Here is a 15,745-nt window from a genome sequence, read left to right on the forward strand (position 1 = left end):
TGGGATCCAGGCCGATACGGGCCTCACTTCCCGGAAGCCTGCCCTCGCACGAGGCTTTCCAGACCAAACCCAGCTACTCCTCCTTTGTTAGAGGCTGCGCTGATTTAATTCTCTGCTCTCCCTGGTAGGGAGACATTTGCTCTTAATTAGCCCCCTAGTTTGAAAGTCCTTTTTTAAAGAACTTCCTTCTGGGAGCCTGGTGCCTTCCTTACCTCATTCTTTTCATGTTGACAGCACCTGTCTCCCCTTCTTCTCTCCCTCCTCAGGCTTCCCAGGATCCATATCCACAGGAGGCTGCAGAGGGCGCCTGCAGCTCAGCAGTGAGGAAAACCTCCCCAGCTGATCAGGCGCAGCTCCTCCTGAGTCACCATGTCCCCGCCCACCAGGCTGGCCACCAACTAGCACCTGGGCATGCGGAGCAATCTCCCCGCCAGGCCTTTGCCCTGGGTACAGAGTCTGTGCCCTCCCCTCACAAGGCACCGGGCACTCCTGCAGGCCACACAGTGCCCATCTCTTGTTTTCCAGGTGCTGAGAACCTGAATCCCCAACTCCCAGCAGCTCCAGAGACGACCGGAAAAGCAGGGTCAGCCTGGGAGCTTGGGAAACACAACTCACATCAGATTCTGTGGCCTGCATGCTGTGTGCTGCCTGAGAGGAGAAGGTAGGCAGAGTGCTGGGGCCAGACACTAAAAGCAACTTCCATGCTCCTAGGACAGATGACTACGGGGCGCAGGTACAGGGCAGCTGAGGAGAAGGAAGGGAAGAAGGTCAAATGTGGCTGGGAGCTGACTGTTAACTCCTCCCACATTCAGGAACCTGTGACGGCCGCTGGATACCAGAAGGCATGGGCAGCAGGGAAGACAAGTCCAGGAGCTGTGTGGTGTGTGGGGACCGAGCCACAGGCTATAATTTCCATGCCCTGACCTGTGAGGGCTGCAAGGGTTTCTTCAGGTAAAGCCTCCTCCCAGCAGACACACCCCTACCTGGCACCCCTACCAAGCGTGTGTTTGGGGGGCAGCCCCTGGCCCCTGGCATGTGCCTGGCTGTGTCCAGGGCCTTGTGTATCTGAGTGTAGCTACCCTGTGGCTGACACCCTGCACCCCGGCCACCACACGCTGCCTAAACTGGTGGTGTGAAAAAAAGAGAGGCCACATACAGGTCCCATGCGCATGAGTCAAGGGCACTCGTGTACTTGAAAAGCACCAAGCTAGGGCTACAAGCTGGGCCTGCATGAGCTGGAGCCTGTGTTCCCAAGAAAATGCTCAAGGTGCCATTCTACTGCGCACCCCACCCTGGGCCCTCGGTCACAGCTGAGATAAGCTCTTGTCACCAGATTCCGAGCCTTTTGGACCATATCCTGTCCCACCTGCCTGATCCCTGCCATCCCGGGCCCTGACCATGTCTCTGTCCTGCACAGACGTACAGCCAGCAAAAGTACCCAGCGCACCTGCCCCTTTGCTGGAAGCTGTGAGGTCAGCAAGGCTCAGAGGCGCCGCTGCCCAGCCTGCAGGTTGCAGAAGTGTCTGGACGTCGGCATGCGGAAAGACAGTGAGTGAGTTGGCCTCCCGCCAGCCCTGCCCAAGGGCCTGGCCAGGGCTCTGCTTTGTCTGTTTCCAAGAGCCCACTTACCACCTCACAGGCATAGTACACTTCCTGAAACGAGTTGGGCCATGTCGCTATTCTGCTCAAACTTCCGGTGGCTCCTGTCACTCTCCGAGCAGGTGGCCTTGTGGTCCCGCTTCTGCAAAACACCTTTCAGACTTTTTTGCTCTTTCTGCCTTGCTTGGTCCATTCCAGCCAGCACGGCAAGCGTGCCCCTCCTCAGGACTTTGGCACTTGCCGTTCCTTCTGCGTGGAGGGCCTTTCCCCTGCTCGGGGACGGGGAACCTTCAGAGCCGGCGGTGATACCAGCTGGCCTACGGAGGCACTTGGGCATAGGTCCACACCACTGCTCTAGACGCCCTCACGGCCTGCGTGTCCTCTTCTGCCTCCTGCACCCAGGCCCACTTGGCTGAAAAGTGGCAGAGTTGGTACTGCTCAGACTTTCTATTCTCATCGCAACACTTTTCAGTGTGGAGCAGAGGAGAGGAACCGGTAGGGGCCAGACATCTTGGTTTGAACTCAGTCTGTATCATTTTTTGCAATGCTAGGGTTTGAACCTGGGGCCTTCACACTGTACCACATCCCTGGGCCCTCTTCATTTTTCATTTTGACACAGGATCTCAACATGTCATTAATTTGGCCGAGCTGCTCTCAAACTTGTGATCCTCCTGCCTCAGCCCTCTAGAGTTCTGGGACCATGGGTGTGAGCACCACTCTCAGGTATCACTTATTTTTGACTTTGGACCTAAGCTTGCTGATGAATAAGACTCGCCCTGTCACATGCAGCGGAATCAGATCCCAGAGCCGTGGAACTGCGAGGCTGTGGTGTGGTTCGCTCCTGAAACACCCCTCAAGGCTCGTGTGTTTAGAGGGGGGACTCTAGGAGGGTGAGTGCACCCTGAAGGCTCCAGCTTCCTCAGGGACAGACCTTTGGTGGATTCGGGATCTGATGACCTGACGGAGCTCACCTGGGACATGTTGAAGGGTCATGGGGTGCAGCCTCAGGGACTCTGTCATGTGCTCAGCCCTTCCCTTGCTGGGTCCGTTTCTGTCCTTGTGCCATGAGGTGAGGCGAGCTCCTCTGCCGCCCCCTTCCCTCCACCTCAGGCCCAGAAACAGTGGAACCAGTAGAAATCTCTGAAAGCCTGAGGTGATGTGACTCTTCCTCCTTCAAGGTATTTTTCTCCGGTTTCTTTGTCTACGCGTCGGTTCTGACAGGTGCGGTGTGCAGACAGAAGGTCTGTGAAAGCCACTTCACGCTTCTCTGGAAGCTGAACGTCTCCTTCCGTCTTTCCCACTTCACCCTTCAGCCTTCCCTCTCTGAGGCACCATGTTCTGCTTATGAGATGCCTGTGAAGTAAAGGAAAGGCATCCGGCCCCGGGAGCCCCTGTGATTCCAGCCAGGCTCAGGGAGGCCTCAGGAGCTCGCCTCCCCCATCCTTCCATGCCAGGGCAGCTGACGGGGACTGGTTTCAGTGGCTTTGCTCTGTCTCTTGCCTGGCACAGTGATACTCTCAGCAGAAGACCTGGCACTGCGGAGAGCCAGGCAGGATTGGCGGCGGGCACAGCAAGCACCGATGAAGGAGCAGAAAGAGCTGATCCAGACCCTCCTGGAGGCCCACACGAGCCACATGGCCACCATGTTCGACCACTTTGTGCACTTCAAGGTGAGGCAGGGTGGGGCTAGGAAGTGACCAAAGGGCGCCCAGGAGGGTGGCATGGGGAAGGGCTGGTGTGTTCCTCAGCAGTGGAGGACAGGCCTTCTCAGAGGCCAGCCGGGCAGCTCCTCAACTCTAGGAAGAGGCTTCTGGGGCAAGGCTGGCCGGGCCTCAGGCAGCCGCCTGGCCTGGGCATCCTGCTCAAACTCCGGTTTCCGCAGCCTCCAGCTCGCCTCTTCAGCCACCACCGGCCTTTTTCTGCCCTGGACCCTGTGCTGCCTCTGCTCACACACTTTGCAGATATTGACACCTTCATGATACAGCAGATTATCAAGTTCGCCAAGGCTCTGCCCTTCTTCCGGTCAGTGGCCTCCCCTTATCTTCCAGGAAGTCAGCACTTCATAAATTCTATACCACCCCACCCTGAAAAAGCCACCAATCAAATGAACACAGCCCACAGCCTTTCCAAGCACCAGGTCTCTAATTCCCGGCCTTCCTTTTCAGTGTGTCCGTCAGGACCAGGAGTTCAGACTCGAACCTCAAGTCCCGGTTTCCCACTCCCCACAGGTCCCTGCACATGGAGAACCAGATCTCCCTTCTCAAGGGCGCAGCGGTGGAAATATGTCACATTGTGCTCAATACCACTTTCTGTCTCCAGACACAGCACTTCGTGTGCGGGCCTCTTCACTACAGGGTGGAAGATGCAATCTATGGTAAGAAGAGTCAGAGAGCCAGACGCATGAGTCCTTGTGGAACCGGCCTCCACAGCCTGTGTCTCCCTCAGCAGGGTTCCAGGAAGAGTTTATGGAGCTGGCCGTTGGTTTCCACAGGACGCTGAAGCGCCTGCAGCTACAGGTACCCGAGTATGTGCTCATGGCCGCCATCGCCCTCTTCTCTCCCGGTGAGCAGCCCACAGCCCCAAACTTTAGCCCCTTGACTTCAGCCACCTCAGTCAAACCTGCAGCCTCCCCGACCTGCCCTTCCCTGCTCCCCGGGGGTCTTGCAGATCGGCCTGGAGTCACCCAGAGGGAAGAGATCGAGCAGCGGCAGGAGAAGATGGCCCTGACTCTGGACAGCTACATCAAGGAGCGGGAGCAGCAGCCGAGGCCTCGGAAAAGGTGTGTTAGGGAAACAAGCTCTAGGCAAATGCTTGTCATCGCCATTTCCTTTGGGAGACCATGGGGAATCTGCTCTTTCCCTCCGACCGTCCTTGCCCCACAGACTTCCAGCATCCAAGCTGTTCTTACTGCTGTTTGTCGTCCCTGAGACAAGATAACCGACACTCAAAGCTCAAAGAGGAAAGGTGTACTTAGTTCACAGTTTGTAGAGGTTCAGCCTGCGATCGGCTGGCTCGAAGACAGGGCGGCACGTGGCAGAGGGGCAGCAGTGCATGGCGGCTGAAAGGAGGCAGCAAGACCACAAAGGACCTTAACAGCGTCTTCCTGTCCCTTCTGTCTAATCCACGTAGGGCGGCAGCTCTCACACCCTCAATCCTAGTGCCCAGCACTGCACCACGAATCGGTCACACACTCTTGACCCAGCCACCTCTGAAAAAGCCCCGCCTCATTGCCTGAGCTTTGGGGGACATTTACACACAGCCATTGGGCCGTTTCATTCACTCCCCCCAACTTTCTAATGCAGTGGAGGTGCCATAGCTCACAGGTTCTGCGGGACAGCATTCTTGAGGTTGATGACAGCCGTCTCCTCGCCTCTCCTTCCTCTCCAGACCAATGCACGTTGGGAAAAGTCCGTTCACTCTTCCTTGGCCCCTCTGCTTTCTCCATTAGGCCAACGCCTTGACATTTTCTTGTCCCTCCAAGGGATGTGAGTTTTCATGTTGTTCAATGGTTTCACAGCCAGTCCGGGCTCTGAGGCGTGCACTGCCTGTTTTTATTCATGCCTCAACAAGTCAGTTTGCCAGCAAGGGGGCGTTTTGTACATAGAACAACATATCTACCTTCTGGAACACACTGTGGAATCCGGACCCTCGGGTTCTACACAGTGGAGTTCTGGCCCACCGGACATTCCGCACACCTGGGCCTCAGAGCCCCGGGCTCAGAAGAAGCTAGTCACGCGAGAGAAGACAGTGTCAGGCACAGCCCCGCTGGGGACCTCCAGAACTTCGGTAAATCTGTCCTAGCAGAGCCTGGTTTTCTCTAGTGAGTGGACGTAGCTCCATCGGAGCGTTGCGGGGCTCAGGCCTTCCAGATAGACTCCCAGGTGCTTCATTTCCCTTTTCTGTTCCTGCTGACCTCGCTGCTTCCTCTAAAGGTTTCTTTATGCGAAGCTGCTGGGCCTGTTGGCTGAGCTCCGGAGCATCAACAGCAAATACTGGTACCAAGTCCAGCGCATCCAGGGACTACCTGAAATGATGCCACTGGTCCAGGAGATCTGCAGCTGAGGCAGGCTCTCCGCCGTCCTCTCCCCGCTGGACTGAGAGACTGGAGGAGTAAGGGGCCTCAGTGGTTTCAATGAAAGACTAAAACAGCAGCCGCCCTTCATGTGGTCACTGGGGAAGTTGAGCAACCATGGGGACACAGTGGCTCTGAAAGCACAGAAGACTGGGAGGAAAAAGCCTCAGGGAGAAGAGGCAAAGCCCCTTCTGGCAATGAGTGGCCCCATTTCTGAGGTGAAAGATTTCCCCTTCACCCTATTAGCCTGAGAGGCTCTGAGGTGGGAAAACGGGGTGGGGAGCGAATCCCAGGCAGACTTTTCTGCTCTGAGAAGGGTGCAGGAGGGTTTAATCCCAGGGGAAGTTCGGCCAGACACTCCTCTTGGTCCTTCCCACAGCCCCGCCCTACACACTGTTACTCCACCGCAGCTCTGGAGGATGAAAGTGGGGTTGGAGGCAGAAGAGGACCCTCAGACCCTGGCCGCCCGCCTTGGTGATGCTTTGGCAGCTCCCGTTCTGTTCTGAAGGGTGCATCTCCTGCCCTGCCCTGCCCTGCCCTGCTCTGCTCTGCTCTGCTCCTGGGGGTTACAGGTCCCCTAGTGAGGTGGGCCCTGGCCCTGCTTCGGAGCTGGCTCTGGGACCACCAGAGCCTCAGTGGAACCTAGTACACCCATGACCGAAAAAGACTGAGGGCGGTGACGAAGGGTGGCTAGCGCCCACAGGCTATGACTCTGCACAGTGCTTTGGCCCGTGGTAACCAAGGACATGCTTGTGTACTGTGGCTTTGTGCTTAAATACCATGCCACCCTGAACCATGCCAGCCAGGATTTCCTGGGCCTCAGTGCCTGTGCAGTCACCTCTCCGACGCTTTCCTGGAACTGTGCAGCCAGGGACTTGGTGTTAGGGAATTGATCATGTTAAAGTATGCTGTGACGCCGCCTCACAGGCTGCATTCTCCTGGTACCTCTTGGCTCCTAAAATGACCTCATGCCCTTATCTCTGGTTTCCCTCCCCCCCAAGGCCACAGTAGTCCAGGAAAGTTGAAACCCGTGTCTGCAGGACTGGGCCCATAAAAGCAATCTGGCCTGTGATAGGTTAAAAGTAGCTCACTCCTCATAAATAAGCAATAGCCCAGCCCAAAACTGATAAAAGGACCTTCCTTTCTTTGTTCTCTCTCTCCTTCTGCTTCTTCCTCCTCTCTCTCTCTCTCTCTCTCTCTCTCTCTCTGCCTTCCTGCCTCCTGCTCGCCTCCCTACAATAAAGATCTCCTGCCGGACCTCTCGGTGCGTGAGTGGCCTAATTGGGAAGGGGCACCCGAAAGGGCACGCGAACCCCCTTTCACTCGGCCCACTCTGGGCTGTTGCTGCTGCGCCCACAGAGCCAGCACCTGGGCAGTGGGCCTGTCTCTGCTGTCCTCATCTGCTTCACAGTGGACACCTCCTCCATGGCTAAGCTGCAGGTCCCCCCACAGCTGTGTGGAAGGAAAGGTGGCTCAGAACCTTGCCTACGGTGACCCCGCTCCCGCCATCTGTGCTGGGAGCAGCCTGGACAGGCTCTGCCTTGCTGGTCAGCTTGTCCAAGCTCCAGAGCTAGGCATGGGCCCTCTTGGTTGGAGCAGCAGTGGGGCAAGCTTGGTGTGCCCCACACTGGTCCAGAGGGTGGGCCATTTCCCTTTCTCTCCAGCCCACCCTGGTTATCTTGATGGGGCGGCCCATGAGTCCAGTTTCTTTCTTCCGTCTTGTTCTACCTCCATGAAATAAGCGATGGGGCCAGATTGTCCCTCAGCTCTCCAAGAGCTCAACAGCCTTTCAGGGGCACAGCTGCTCCCAGCTGTTGGAGAGCAGTGGTCCCGTCACACACTCGCATGGGCAGCTGGGCCTGCATGCGTCCTTCCTGCCACTCTCAGCCTGTCCAGCTGGGGCTCCTGTGGTGCAGAACTGGAGGACCTCTGCCATCCACCCTTGCCTGGAGGGGACGGCAAGACTTCCTGGTTCTGAGCGGGGTGCAGGCACTCACCTGAACTGGGAGGTCAGCAACCTCCTTCGCCTTTTCTAAAAAGCCCGGGAAAGGGAGAGGCTTTGAAAATGCAAATGAGATAATCACATACAATGGATTTTCCTTTCCATTCTGCTTACTTCCTTAATTTACTCAGCAAATATGTATTTAGTATGTGCTGGGCATTGTTTTGGGTGCTACTGCAGGTGGTGAATGAGAGAGCAGATTCTTACTCTCTGGAGTTCACGTTCTATAGGGACTGGTTTTGGAGGAGGGCAGAAGCTAACTGGAGCTTTTCAACCATCTTTTAGATCACTGAAAATGGGAATTGGCACAGCAGTTTATTACATTCCTTCTCCCCCCACACAACAGAATCAGAAGTTTCCCAGGACAACACTTGCTCCTTTTACATATAAAGAGCTAAAAAAAATTGTCTTATTAAGACTTGAATGAAGAATTTTTTTAAAATCCCAAAGAAGAAGACAAAAAAGATTCAGGCAAGATTTTTAGTGAATACACGGGGAAGTCTGTCTGCTTGCAAGTTGCTTGCTTGCAGTTCAGACCCGCAAGGTCAGTGTTACCTACACACCCACGTGGCCCTGCATGCTCATTTGCATTAGTCAGTTTCAAAGGTTGAAATCCTCATGCATACAGATAGCTGCTTGTGCACAGTAATTCTAAGGCTATGGTTTGGAATTCAAAGGTTTCCCCAAAGGCCATGTGTTGAAGGTCACCAGGCTGCACTGCTTCTGGGAGTTGATAGAACTTTATAGAGGCGTGGCCAAGAGGAAGGAATTTAAGTTCCTGGGGTCCTGGAAGTGGCTACTGGGGCCTAGCCCCTCCCTCTCTCTTTCTCTTCCTGCTTCCCATACACCAGGAAGTGAACAGCTGTGTCGCATGCTCCCTGTGGGATGTGTTGCCTCACTACAGGCCCAAGGCAGCAGGGCTAAGTGACCATGGACTGAAGCCTGGGGTATCATGAGCCCAAATCCTCCTTCTCATATTTAGCTCAGATGTTTTGTCAATGTAACAGCAGGCTAACACAAGAAGAATGCGTTCTTTCTGTCTAGCAGTGAAAATTCTTTAATTTTGCTCTAAAACGACAATACATTTCTTGTGATCATTCATTAGTACAAATGAGGAAATATGCTGTGACCATTCATTTGCCTCTTTGGGGCCCAAAATTTAGGTCATTGATTAATTCCAGGTTTTCCAAAGGAAGCTCTTCTTTGACTTGGAAAGTTTTCTCTAGTATTTATTGAGAAGATAGGAACTGAGCTGGAGACACAAACACCTGAAACCAGGCTTTTATTAGCGGGACGGGGTGTAGAGGACGGGGTGCCAGGTTGTCTCAGACAATGGTGAGAGCAGCGGGGAGGGAGTGGCTGGGTGAGGTTTCCTATGGTCAGGGGTCATAAGGGGGGGACACAGAGGAAGTAGATGTTTGGCTGCAGCCAGAGGTGACGTTTAAATCCATTGGCAGGTTTGGATTTCCTGGTTGGAAGGGACAGAGGTGGGAACGCTTTGTGGAGGGAAAGTTGGGTCTTCGTTTCCCCAGAGTGATTTATTATCTGTCAGGAAGAGCCATTGAGGATGTGGGGTTAGGGCCATTTTACCTAGCAGGGAATGCTATCATTTATGATTTCTTTTCTAGAAAATAATGGCAACTTTGAGAGAGAGCAGTGAAACACAGCCGCATCCCTAAGTTTATTCCAGTCCCACTGTCTTCACTCGTTATGTCCACTTCAAGCCCTACTTCCAAAGCAAAATGGGTTGGAATTCTGGATGTGTCGGATTTGTTGAATTATGTTGTTGCTTTCTTCCTGAAGTCATACATTTGTATTCATTAAAAATATCACGAAGCTCTGTAAAGTATACTAATTTTAAATCCTAAACATCATTTTTGAAAAGGAGGTCTCTTGCCGACGAGACCGTGGTTCACCGAGCAGCGTGTGAGTGAGGTCCCTGGGTCTGCCCACTTACGTAGCCCTTTCCCAATGGGAGCCTCACTGTGCCTCGGCAGAGAGGGATGGTTAGCTCTAATTTGAGCAAAGCTCGCCCAGAGTTTGGCTTTTAACGTGCTCTCTACTAAATTTAGTGGCCTTTACCAGGAGCGCGTCCATGAGAAATGGCAGCATTGCTTATCGAGGTGGCCCACAGAATTCCTCCTGATGCCGATTCTAAACACAACTGTTAGTTGTAGCTCGCAATACCGTTTTAATAGTTTTGTTGCACTTTCTTTATATCTACCTGCCCCGTCACCCATGATTCTAATATTTTTCTGTTTTAATAGATGTTGACCAACAACATATTTTCTGGTTTTGTGATTATATCGAATCCATTGTATGAGAAATTAAATTTAAATGGCACTTACTCATATTCACACACATCGTGCCATTCCGCACACACTGAGGATCTGAACAAGATACAGTATCTGTGTCCTTCATGGGAAGAACGGCTGCAGCGTAGAAGGCCCGTAGCAGTGCAGACTCGATTAGAAGTGGAATCATCCCGAAGAGTGGTAACATTTGGGCTGGAGATTTAGTTCAGTGCTTCCACCGCCTGCTTTGCAAGCGCAAGGTCCTGAGTTTGATCCCCAGTACCAAAAAGGAAAAAAAAAGAGTGGTAAAATTTAATTTATCCATTGATTTAGTACTAAAAGCCATGTATACCCTTCTATTTATGTTAGATGTGTAATTTTTCAACAATTGTGCCATTTACTTCTAATAATGATGTAAAATTCTGTTACACAAAAAAATCTCTAATTTAATAATAATGTATACATTTATGCCAACTTGGAGCCGTATTTTGCTTGATAACGTCCTTTGAGAGAGATGCTTTGCAGTGAACACTGAATGATGCTAATATAGAATATAAACTGTTAGTTGACTTTTGATGGTGATGGCCAAATCACAACATACACGGGAAAACCAAGTGAGCTGTCTGGCTGTAGATCACATGGACAACTTGTACTCATCAGCTGTGTCTGCCCTGTGTGTCACTGGCTTTCCCGGTCCTCTTCATACTGACTGGACACCAACACTGTTCATTTTTTGTGCCACTGAGGATTAAAAGCTATGTACTTCCTCCCATAGTTCTTAATGAGAGTACAGTGATGGAGTTTTTCACTTAAAAAAAAATCAGGTCTAGTGATGACCCAGTAGTTCATGGTACCGACTACTAACGTATTGTGTCTTGCAAGCTGTTTGAAGATGCCGATGGAATAATGAACACGTGGCCAGGAAGTCCCGGGAAGTCCCGGGTGCTCACGGGGTATGCACACACAGGAAGTGACGCAGAGCACACAAAGTTCGGACCATGAGTGCCCAGCAGGGTTCAGTTCGCTAGGGAGGTGGGGGCAGGCTGCTCAGAGGAGGCGGCTTTGGATTGGCTACTGATAGGAGTGAGCGTTTATGGGAAGTTTGAGCCATAGTAGTATATTGTGCTTATTATTTGCACATTTGCTTATTATTAATGTTTTATGTACATCTGGTGCATTCTCAGAGAGACTGCGATTGTCTGTTGTAGAGCCCCACCCCCAGCTCGAGCCTGACCCAGGGGTGGCGAGGACGAAGAGACCCAGAATCGGGTTAAAATCTAGGGTCCAGGGCGGCCCTTGTCTCCGTTCGACACAGACTGGAGACCTCGGCTTTGTCACTCGGACAAGTTCCTTACGCGGGACTCACCTGTCTCCCTCCCTCCGCTGCACTCCGCCCGGAAACCACGGGATCTCAACTGTTCTCACTTCTCCTGCGTGTCAGCCGCCCGCCCTCTTTGCTCTCGGCGCTTACGGGGGGCGGGGGCGGCTGGGCCTCATTCTTCCATCTGCTCTCCGCCTGTGGGCCACATCTCCTCCGCTTAGGAAGAAAATTCTCGCCGTGCTCCACTCGTGTTACCTGTGCTACAGGTGCCGGGCAAAGCTAGTTCAGTGTGACTGTAGGAACTACGTCCCCATAGTACCGGGACGGATACCCTCGCGGGAGGAGCAGACAAGAGCCTGTGTGTGCGGGTGGGGTGTGGGGGGTCCTCGTGTCCTTCAGAATAATCCCGGGAGTAGGGGGTATGGTGACACTTGCCTGCCCGTAATCCCAGCACTTGTGAGGCTGAGGCAGGAAGAGCACTTGAGTTTGAGGCCCGAACAATCCTGGGTGTGAAATACTGTAACTAGAAATTCACTCCTTTATACTGTTTTGACAACCACTTGTGTCTCTGTGAGTGAACAGAATGTCTGTATTCATTGGCCTGGCAACTCCTTCCCAAACATCAGTCTCCAGGCTGGAGAGCTGCCAGATGTCTGGACAGGAAAACTTCTCCGGGATGCTCACCCTCTCCCCAAGAGGGCCGCACAGAAGACACCAAGCCAGGCACTCAGCCAGTGGCTTAAGACTGAAGTAATGACATGGAGAGGGACAGGCCACCCATTCGCCCCACTCACATGCCAACTCTGACAATTTTGCTTTCACAGCAACCAAGGCACAGATCCACTCCCTCTTTCCCACCCCAGCTATCAACAGCTTTATTGATTTGCTCTGTTCCTGGTTTGTTTTTCCCCTGCAGGGCAGGAGGACTCTCTCTGGCTTTGCCCGCAGCCTCAGATCAACAGTCTTCAGCGCCATGGCTGCCTGGTCCTCCTGGCCCCAGGCTCTGCTGCTGTGCTCCACGTTAGGGGATCCCAGGCCCCTCGCTGCTTCCAAGAGGGCAGACCTTTGAAGGCCAGGTGCACCTGCCATTGTGTGTGGCACTGGGCACGAGTCGACGCTGTTGTGGTCCTGATGCTCTGGGAGGCTGAGGCAGAAGGATAGACAGTTTGAGCTCAGCCTGGTCAAATTAGCAATCTAGTAAGCTCTGTTTTATAAAAAGGCTGGGGAGGGAGCTCCACGTAAAGATCCAGAGCTACCATCCCAGTAATGGAAACACCAGTTCTCCAGTCTGGAGAGCTGCTACCAGATGCTGCTGGTGGAGAGCGCCTTGCTTCCTTTCCTCTCCCCGCAGCAGGCCTCCTTACTCTGAGCCCAGCCCGCCCCAAGTTTCAGACTGTGACACTGGCTTACTCCAGTTATGCTTTCTCGGTCTCCTGCCATCCAGCCCTTCCACTCTAGTCCCAGCCTTTAAGAGGTGCCTGTCCTTTTCTACAAGGTCGTGTAGGAAAACTGGTTGCCCATGTACCAGTGAAGCCAGACTTTTACCTTAGGCCCCATGAAATCGTTGCCTCGAAGCGGACCAAATATCTAACCATAAGAGCTGCGTCCACAAAACTTTCAGAAGGAAGACATATAGGGAAAGCTTCATGAAATTTGGTTTAGGATTTGGCAGTGATTTTTTTTAGATACGACTTCAAAAGCAACAGCGATAAAGGAAAAATAAATTGGAATCTGCCAGAATTAAAGCGCATGTGCCTCAGAGGGTACAATCAACAGAGAAAGAGGGTATCCTTGGAAAGAAAGGAAATATTTGCAAGTCCAGGGCTTAATGTCCAAAAGGTCCAAAGAGTCCTAGCACTGAACAGAAACACCAACAACACAGGATAAAAGTGGGCAAAGGGCTTGACCGGATAATTCTCCAGAGAAGGTGAATGACCGACACGGTGCCTGACAAGACGGTGACGGCACGGATCCTTGGGGTACAGTAGAAACTACGCCGCCCCACACCCAAACCAACTAACCGGAAACTGTTAACATCAGCGAGGCTGTGGAAGAATCATGACCCTCACACGCTGCGGGTGCAGCGCAAAGTGTTGGAGCCTCGAAGGCAGCTCATCAGCAGACTTCAAGCAGAAACTTCACATCCAGCAGCTCCACTTCTGGGAGTCACCGAGTCAGGGGCGGCAGCTCTCTCAGAGATGCTTGGTGTGCACCTGTTACAGCATCGTTATGCACGGTGGCTTGTCCAAGAGTCCATCCGTGGAGGAACAGATACAAATGGGATACATACATGCAACATCATCCGCCTGAACAGAGGAAGAGCATCCTGATACACGAGTGAGTATTAAGGGCATTTTGCTGAGTGAAACTAGTCAGGCTCCGCATGATTCCCCTTTTCGCGTGGCACCCAGAGTGACCCAAGTCAGGGGCTGGACGGAAAAGAGGGAAAACGACTCATTGCTTCCTGGGTGTAGTTTCAGTTCTGCAAGATGAGGCTGGAGCTACACAACTATGTGAATATACTTAATACTAAAAAACTGCACAGCAAAAAATGTTTAAGGTGGTGAATTCTGTTACATGTGTTTTGGTACAAATTACAAAAACAAGATGTCTATGCTATTCAGCTTATGCCTTTTAGAATTTAATCCAAAAGAAGAAAAATGCAAGGCTTTATGTGATTTGTTGGATTAATAAATTACTTCAGTCATTTTAATATAGTTAATTAATGACTAGTCTGATAGATTCAACGCAGAGCTAAGAATCTGCTCAGGACAGCCCCTAAGTTAACAGAGTTTTGCAAAGGTGTCTAGGAAAAATGTAAGGAGCTTCTAAGTCTTAGACTCAGTGTAGTAAGTGCTCAACTTAGGAACCACTTCGGTTCCAGGAAATTGTTAGTCAGATTCTTTGGAAAGCTGACAAAGTCCTACGGAGTCCATCTGTGAAAACTCACAACTCGAATGTTCGTAAGTCAGAGACTTACTGTACATGTATGGTTGTGTAAGAGTGAGACCTAGAGTTTGTGGACGCTATGGTATGGCTCTTCAATGGGTCCGCAAAGGCCCATATTTTGGAGGCAGTAGAACCTTCAGGGGGCGGAGCCTAGTACAAGGAGGAGCGCTCCCTGGGGGCGTGGCCCTAAGGGGATATTGGGCCCCTGCCTTTTCTGTTTCCTGGCCAGCTTTATTCTAACACATTGTCTAACAGAAAGTGCTGCTACCCAGCACAAGGGGGCCAGCCCTCCATAGACTGAATCCTCCCAAACCGTGATCCAAATCAGTCTTTTTTGTTTGTTTGTTTGGTTGGTTTTTAGTATGGGGGATTGAATTCAGGACCTTGAGCTTGCGAGGCAGGTGGCAGAACCACTGAGCTAAATCCCCAGTCCGAAATCGGTCTTTCTCCATAGAAGTTGATTATTGCAGGTTATTTTTTCACAGCAGTAGAAAGCATTCTAAAACAATGGTAATAGAATTCTTTTGTGTTTTACGGGTTAAAACAATTTTTTCTGTTATAAAATTAATGCTAAAAAAGTGGGAAAATGAAAAACAGTGTAAACCCTGCCATTCAAATTCAACCTTATTTCTTTTCTAGTCATACATATTTTTCCATGCACAAGTTCAAAAGATTTATAGTTCTAACACATATGAATAGTAACCATTATTTCAAAAGGTTGCATATATAAAATATCACAAGGAAGAGTGTGTAAGATTTTACTAAATTGCCACTTATCTGCTTTTGGAAAATTATAGGTTTCCAAAATGCTTTTCCCCATTATGGTAAATTTTTTTAACATTATGGTGTATTTTCCCTATTATGGTATAAATTATTTTTCTCATAAAGTTTTTATTTTTGGCTAATAACAAAATTTGTCTTGCTCATACAAGATACTTATAGGGTTATTCACAATAGCCCATACAGAAACAATGCAAGTGTCAAACAACTGATGAATGGGGCCTGTGGTATATAAACACAGTGGAATATTACTCAGTCTTAACAAGGTCATCCTGCCATCCTAGGAGGGCATGGGTAAGTCTGGAGGACGGGTTAGGGTAGGCCCAACAACCCTGGCATGGACAAGCGCCACTTATATGTTGGATCTGAAAAAGTTCATTTCATAGACGCAGAACAAAACACTCCTTGAACTAAATTTTTAGTCTACCACTCACTGCCAAACCTTGTGATCTGGAGTTGCCAGATTTTTAAAAATCCAGTTAAAGCTGATTTGCAGTTAGCAGATTGCCCAGAGGAATTTGAATTTCAGATAAACGATGGGAACTTTCTTTTTCAGCTTCGGTCCTAGATACTGCATGGCCACGGCGGATGCTGAAGAAACTGTTGGCTGCTCGTCCGCAATCCAGTTGTAACCGGGATCTTTTCTGTTTGCTGGGCCGGCGCTCCCGCAGGCCTGTCAGCGGGCGGAACAGGCCCGGGCTGGGCGGGCGGTGGAGGAGGAGAGCGGG

General features: G+C 51.4%; 1 protein-coding gene across 12 annotated transcripts; it reads left to right on the forward strand.

Moving 5' to 3' along the window:
• The first annotated feature begins 374 nt into the window (after window positions 1–374).
• Window positions 375–6,495, forward strand: LOC104854589 (nuclear receptor subfamily 1 group I member 3). 12 transcript variants are annotated; one of them, XM_019205883.2, is made up of 9 exons: window positions 375–661; window positions 813–951; window positions 1,418–1,548; window positions 3,109–3,269; window positions 3,482–3,621; window positions 3,828–3,973; window positions 4,048–4,161; window positions 4,267–4,378; window positions 5,532–6,495. In XM_019205883.2, exons 2-9 carry the CDS (start codon window positions 845–847, stop codon window positions 5,659–5,661), a joined length of 1,041 nt encoding a protein of 346 aa, XP_019061428.1. In that variant the 5' UTR covers window positions 375–661; window positions 813–844; the 3' UTR covers window positions 5,662–6,495. The 12 variants fall into 12 exon arrangements, 11 of the variants coding, with proteins under 11 accessions (XP_019061428.1, XP_019061427.1, XP_010611490.1 ...); XR_778176.3 differs by having other exon boundaries at window positions 376–661; window positions 4,045–4,378; window positions 5,532–5,889; window positions 6,051–6,495; XM_010613185.3 differs by having other exon boundaries at window positions 376–661; window positions 4,045–4,378; window positions 5,532–5,709; window positions 6,051–6,495.
• Window positions 6,496–15,745: the final 9,250 nt, after the last annotated feature.

The sequence above is a fragment of the Fukomys damarensis genome, unplaced genomic scaffold, assembly GCF_012274545.1.
Source record: "Fukomys damarensis isolate Sample0158 unplaced genomic scaffold, DMR_v1.0_HiC HiC_scaffold_11, whole genome shotgun sequence".
In the NCBI taxonomy this organism is placed as follows: domain Eukaryota; kingdom Metazoa; phylum Chordata; class Mammalia; order Rodentia; family Bathyergidae; genus Fukomys; species Fukomys damarensis.

Coding starts and splice junctions, on each gene's coding strand:
- LOC104854589 (XM_010613183.3), top strand. CDS start 845: ATGGGCAGCAGGGAAGACAAGTCCAGGAGCTGTGTGGTGTGTGGGGAC. Junction 3,270..3,481: donor ACCACTTTGTGCACTTCAAG/GTGAGGCAGGGT, acceptor CGGTTTCCGCAG/CCTCCAGCTCGCCTCTTCAG. Junction 3,622..3,827: donor AAGGCTCTGCCCTTCTTCCG/GTCAGTGGCCTC, acceptor CACTCCCCACAG/GTCCCTGCACATGGAGAACC.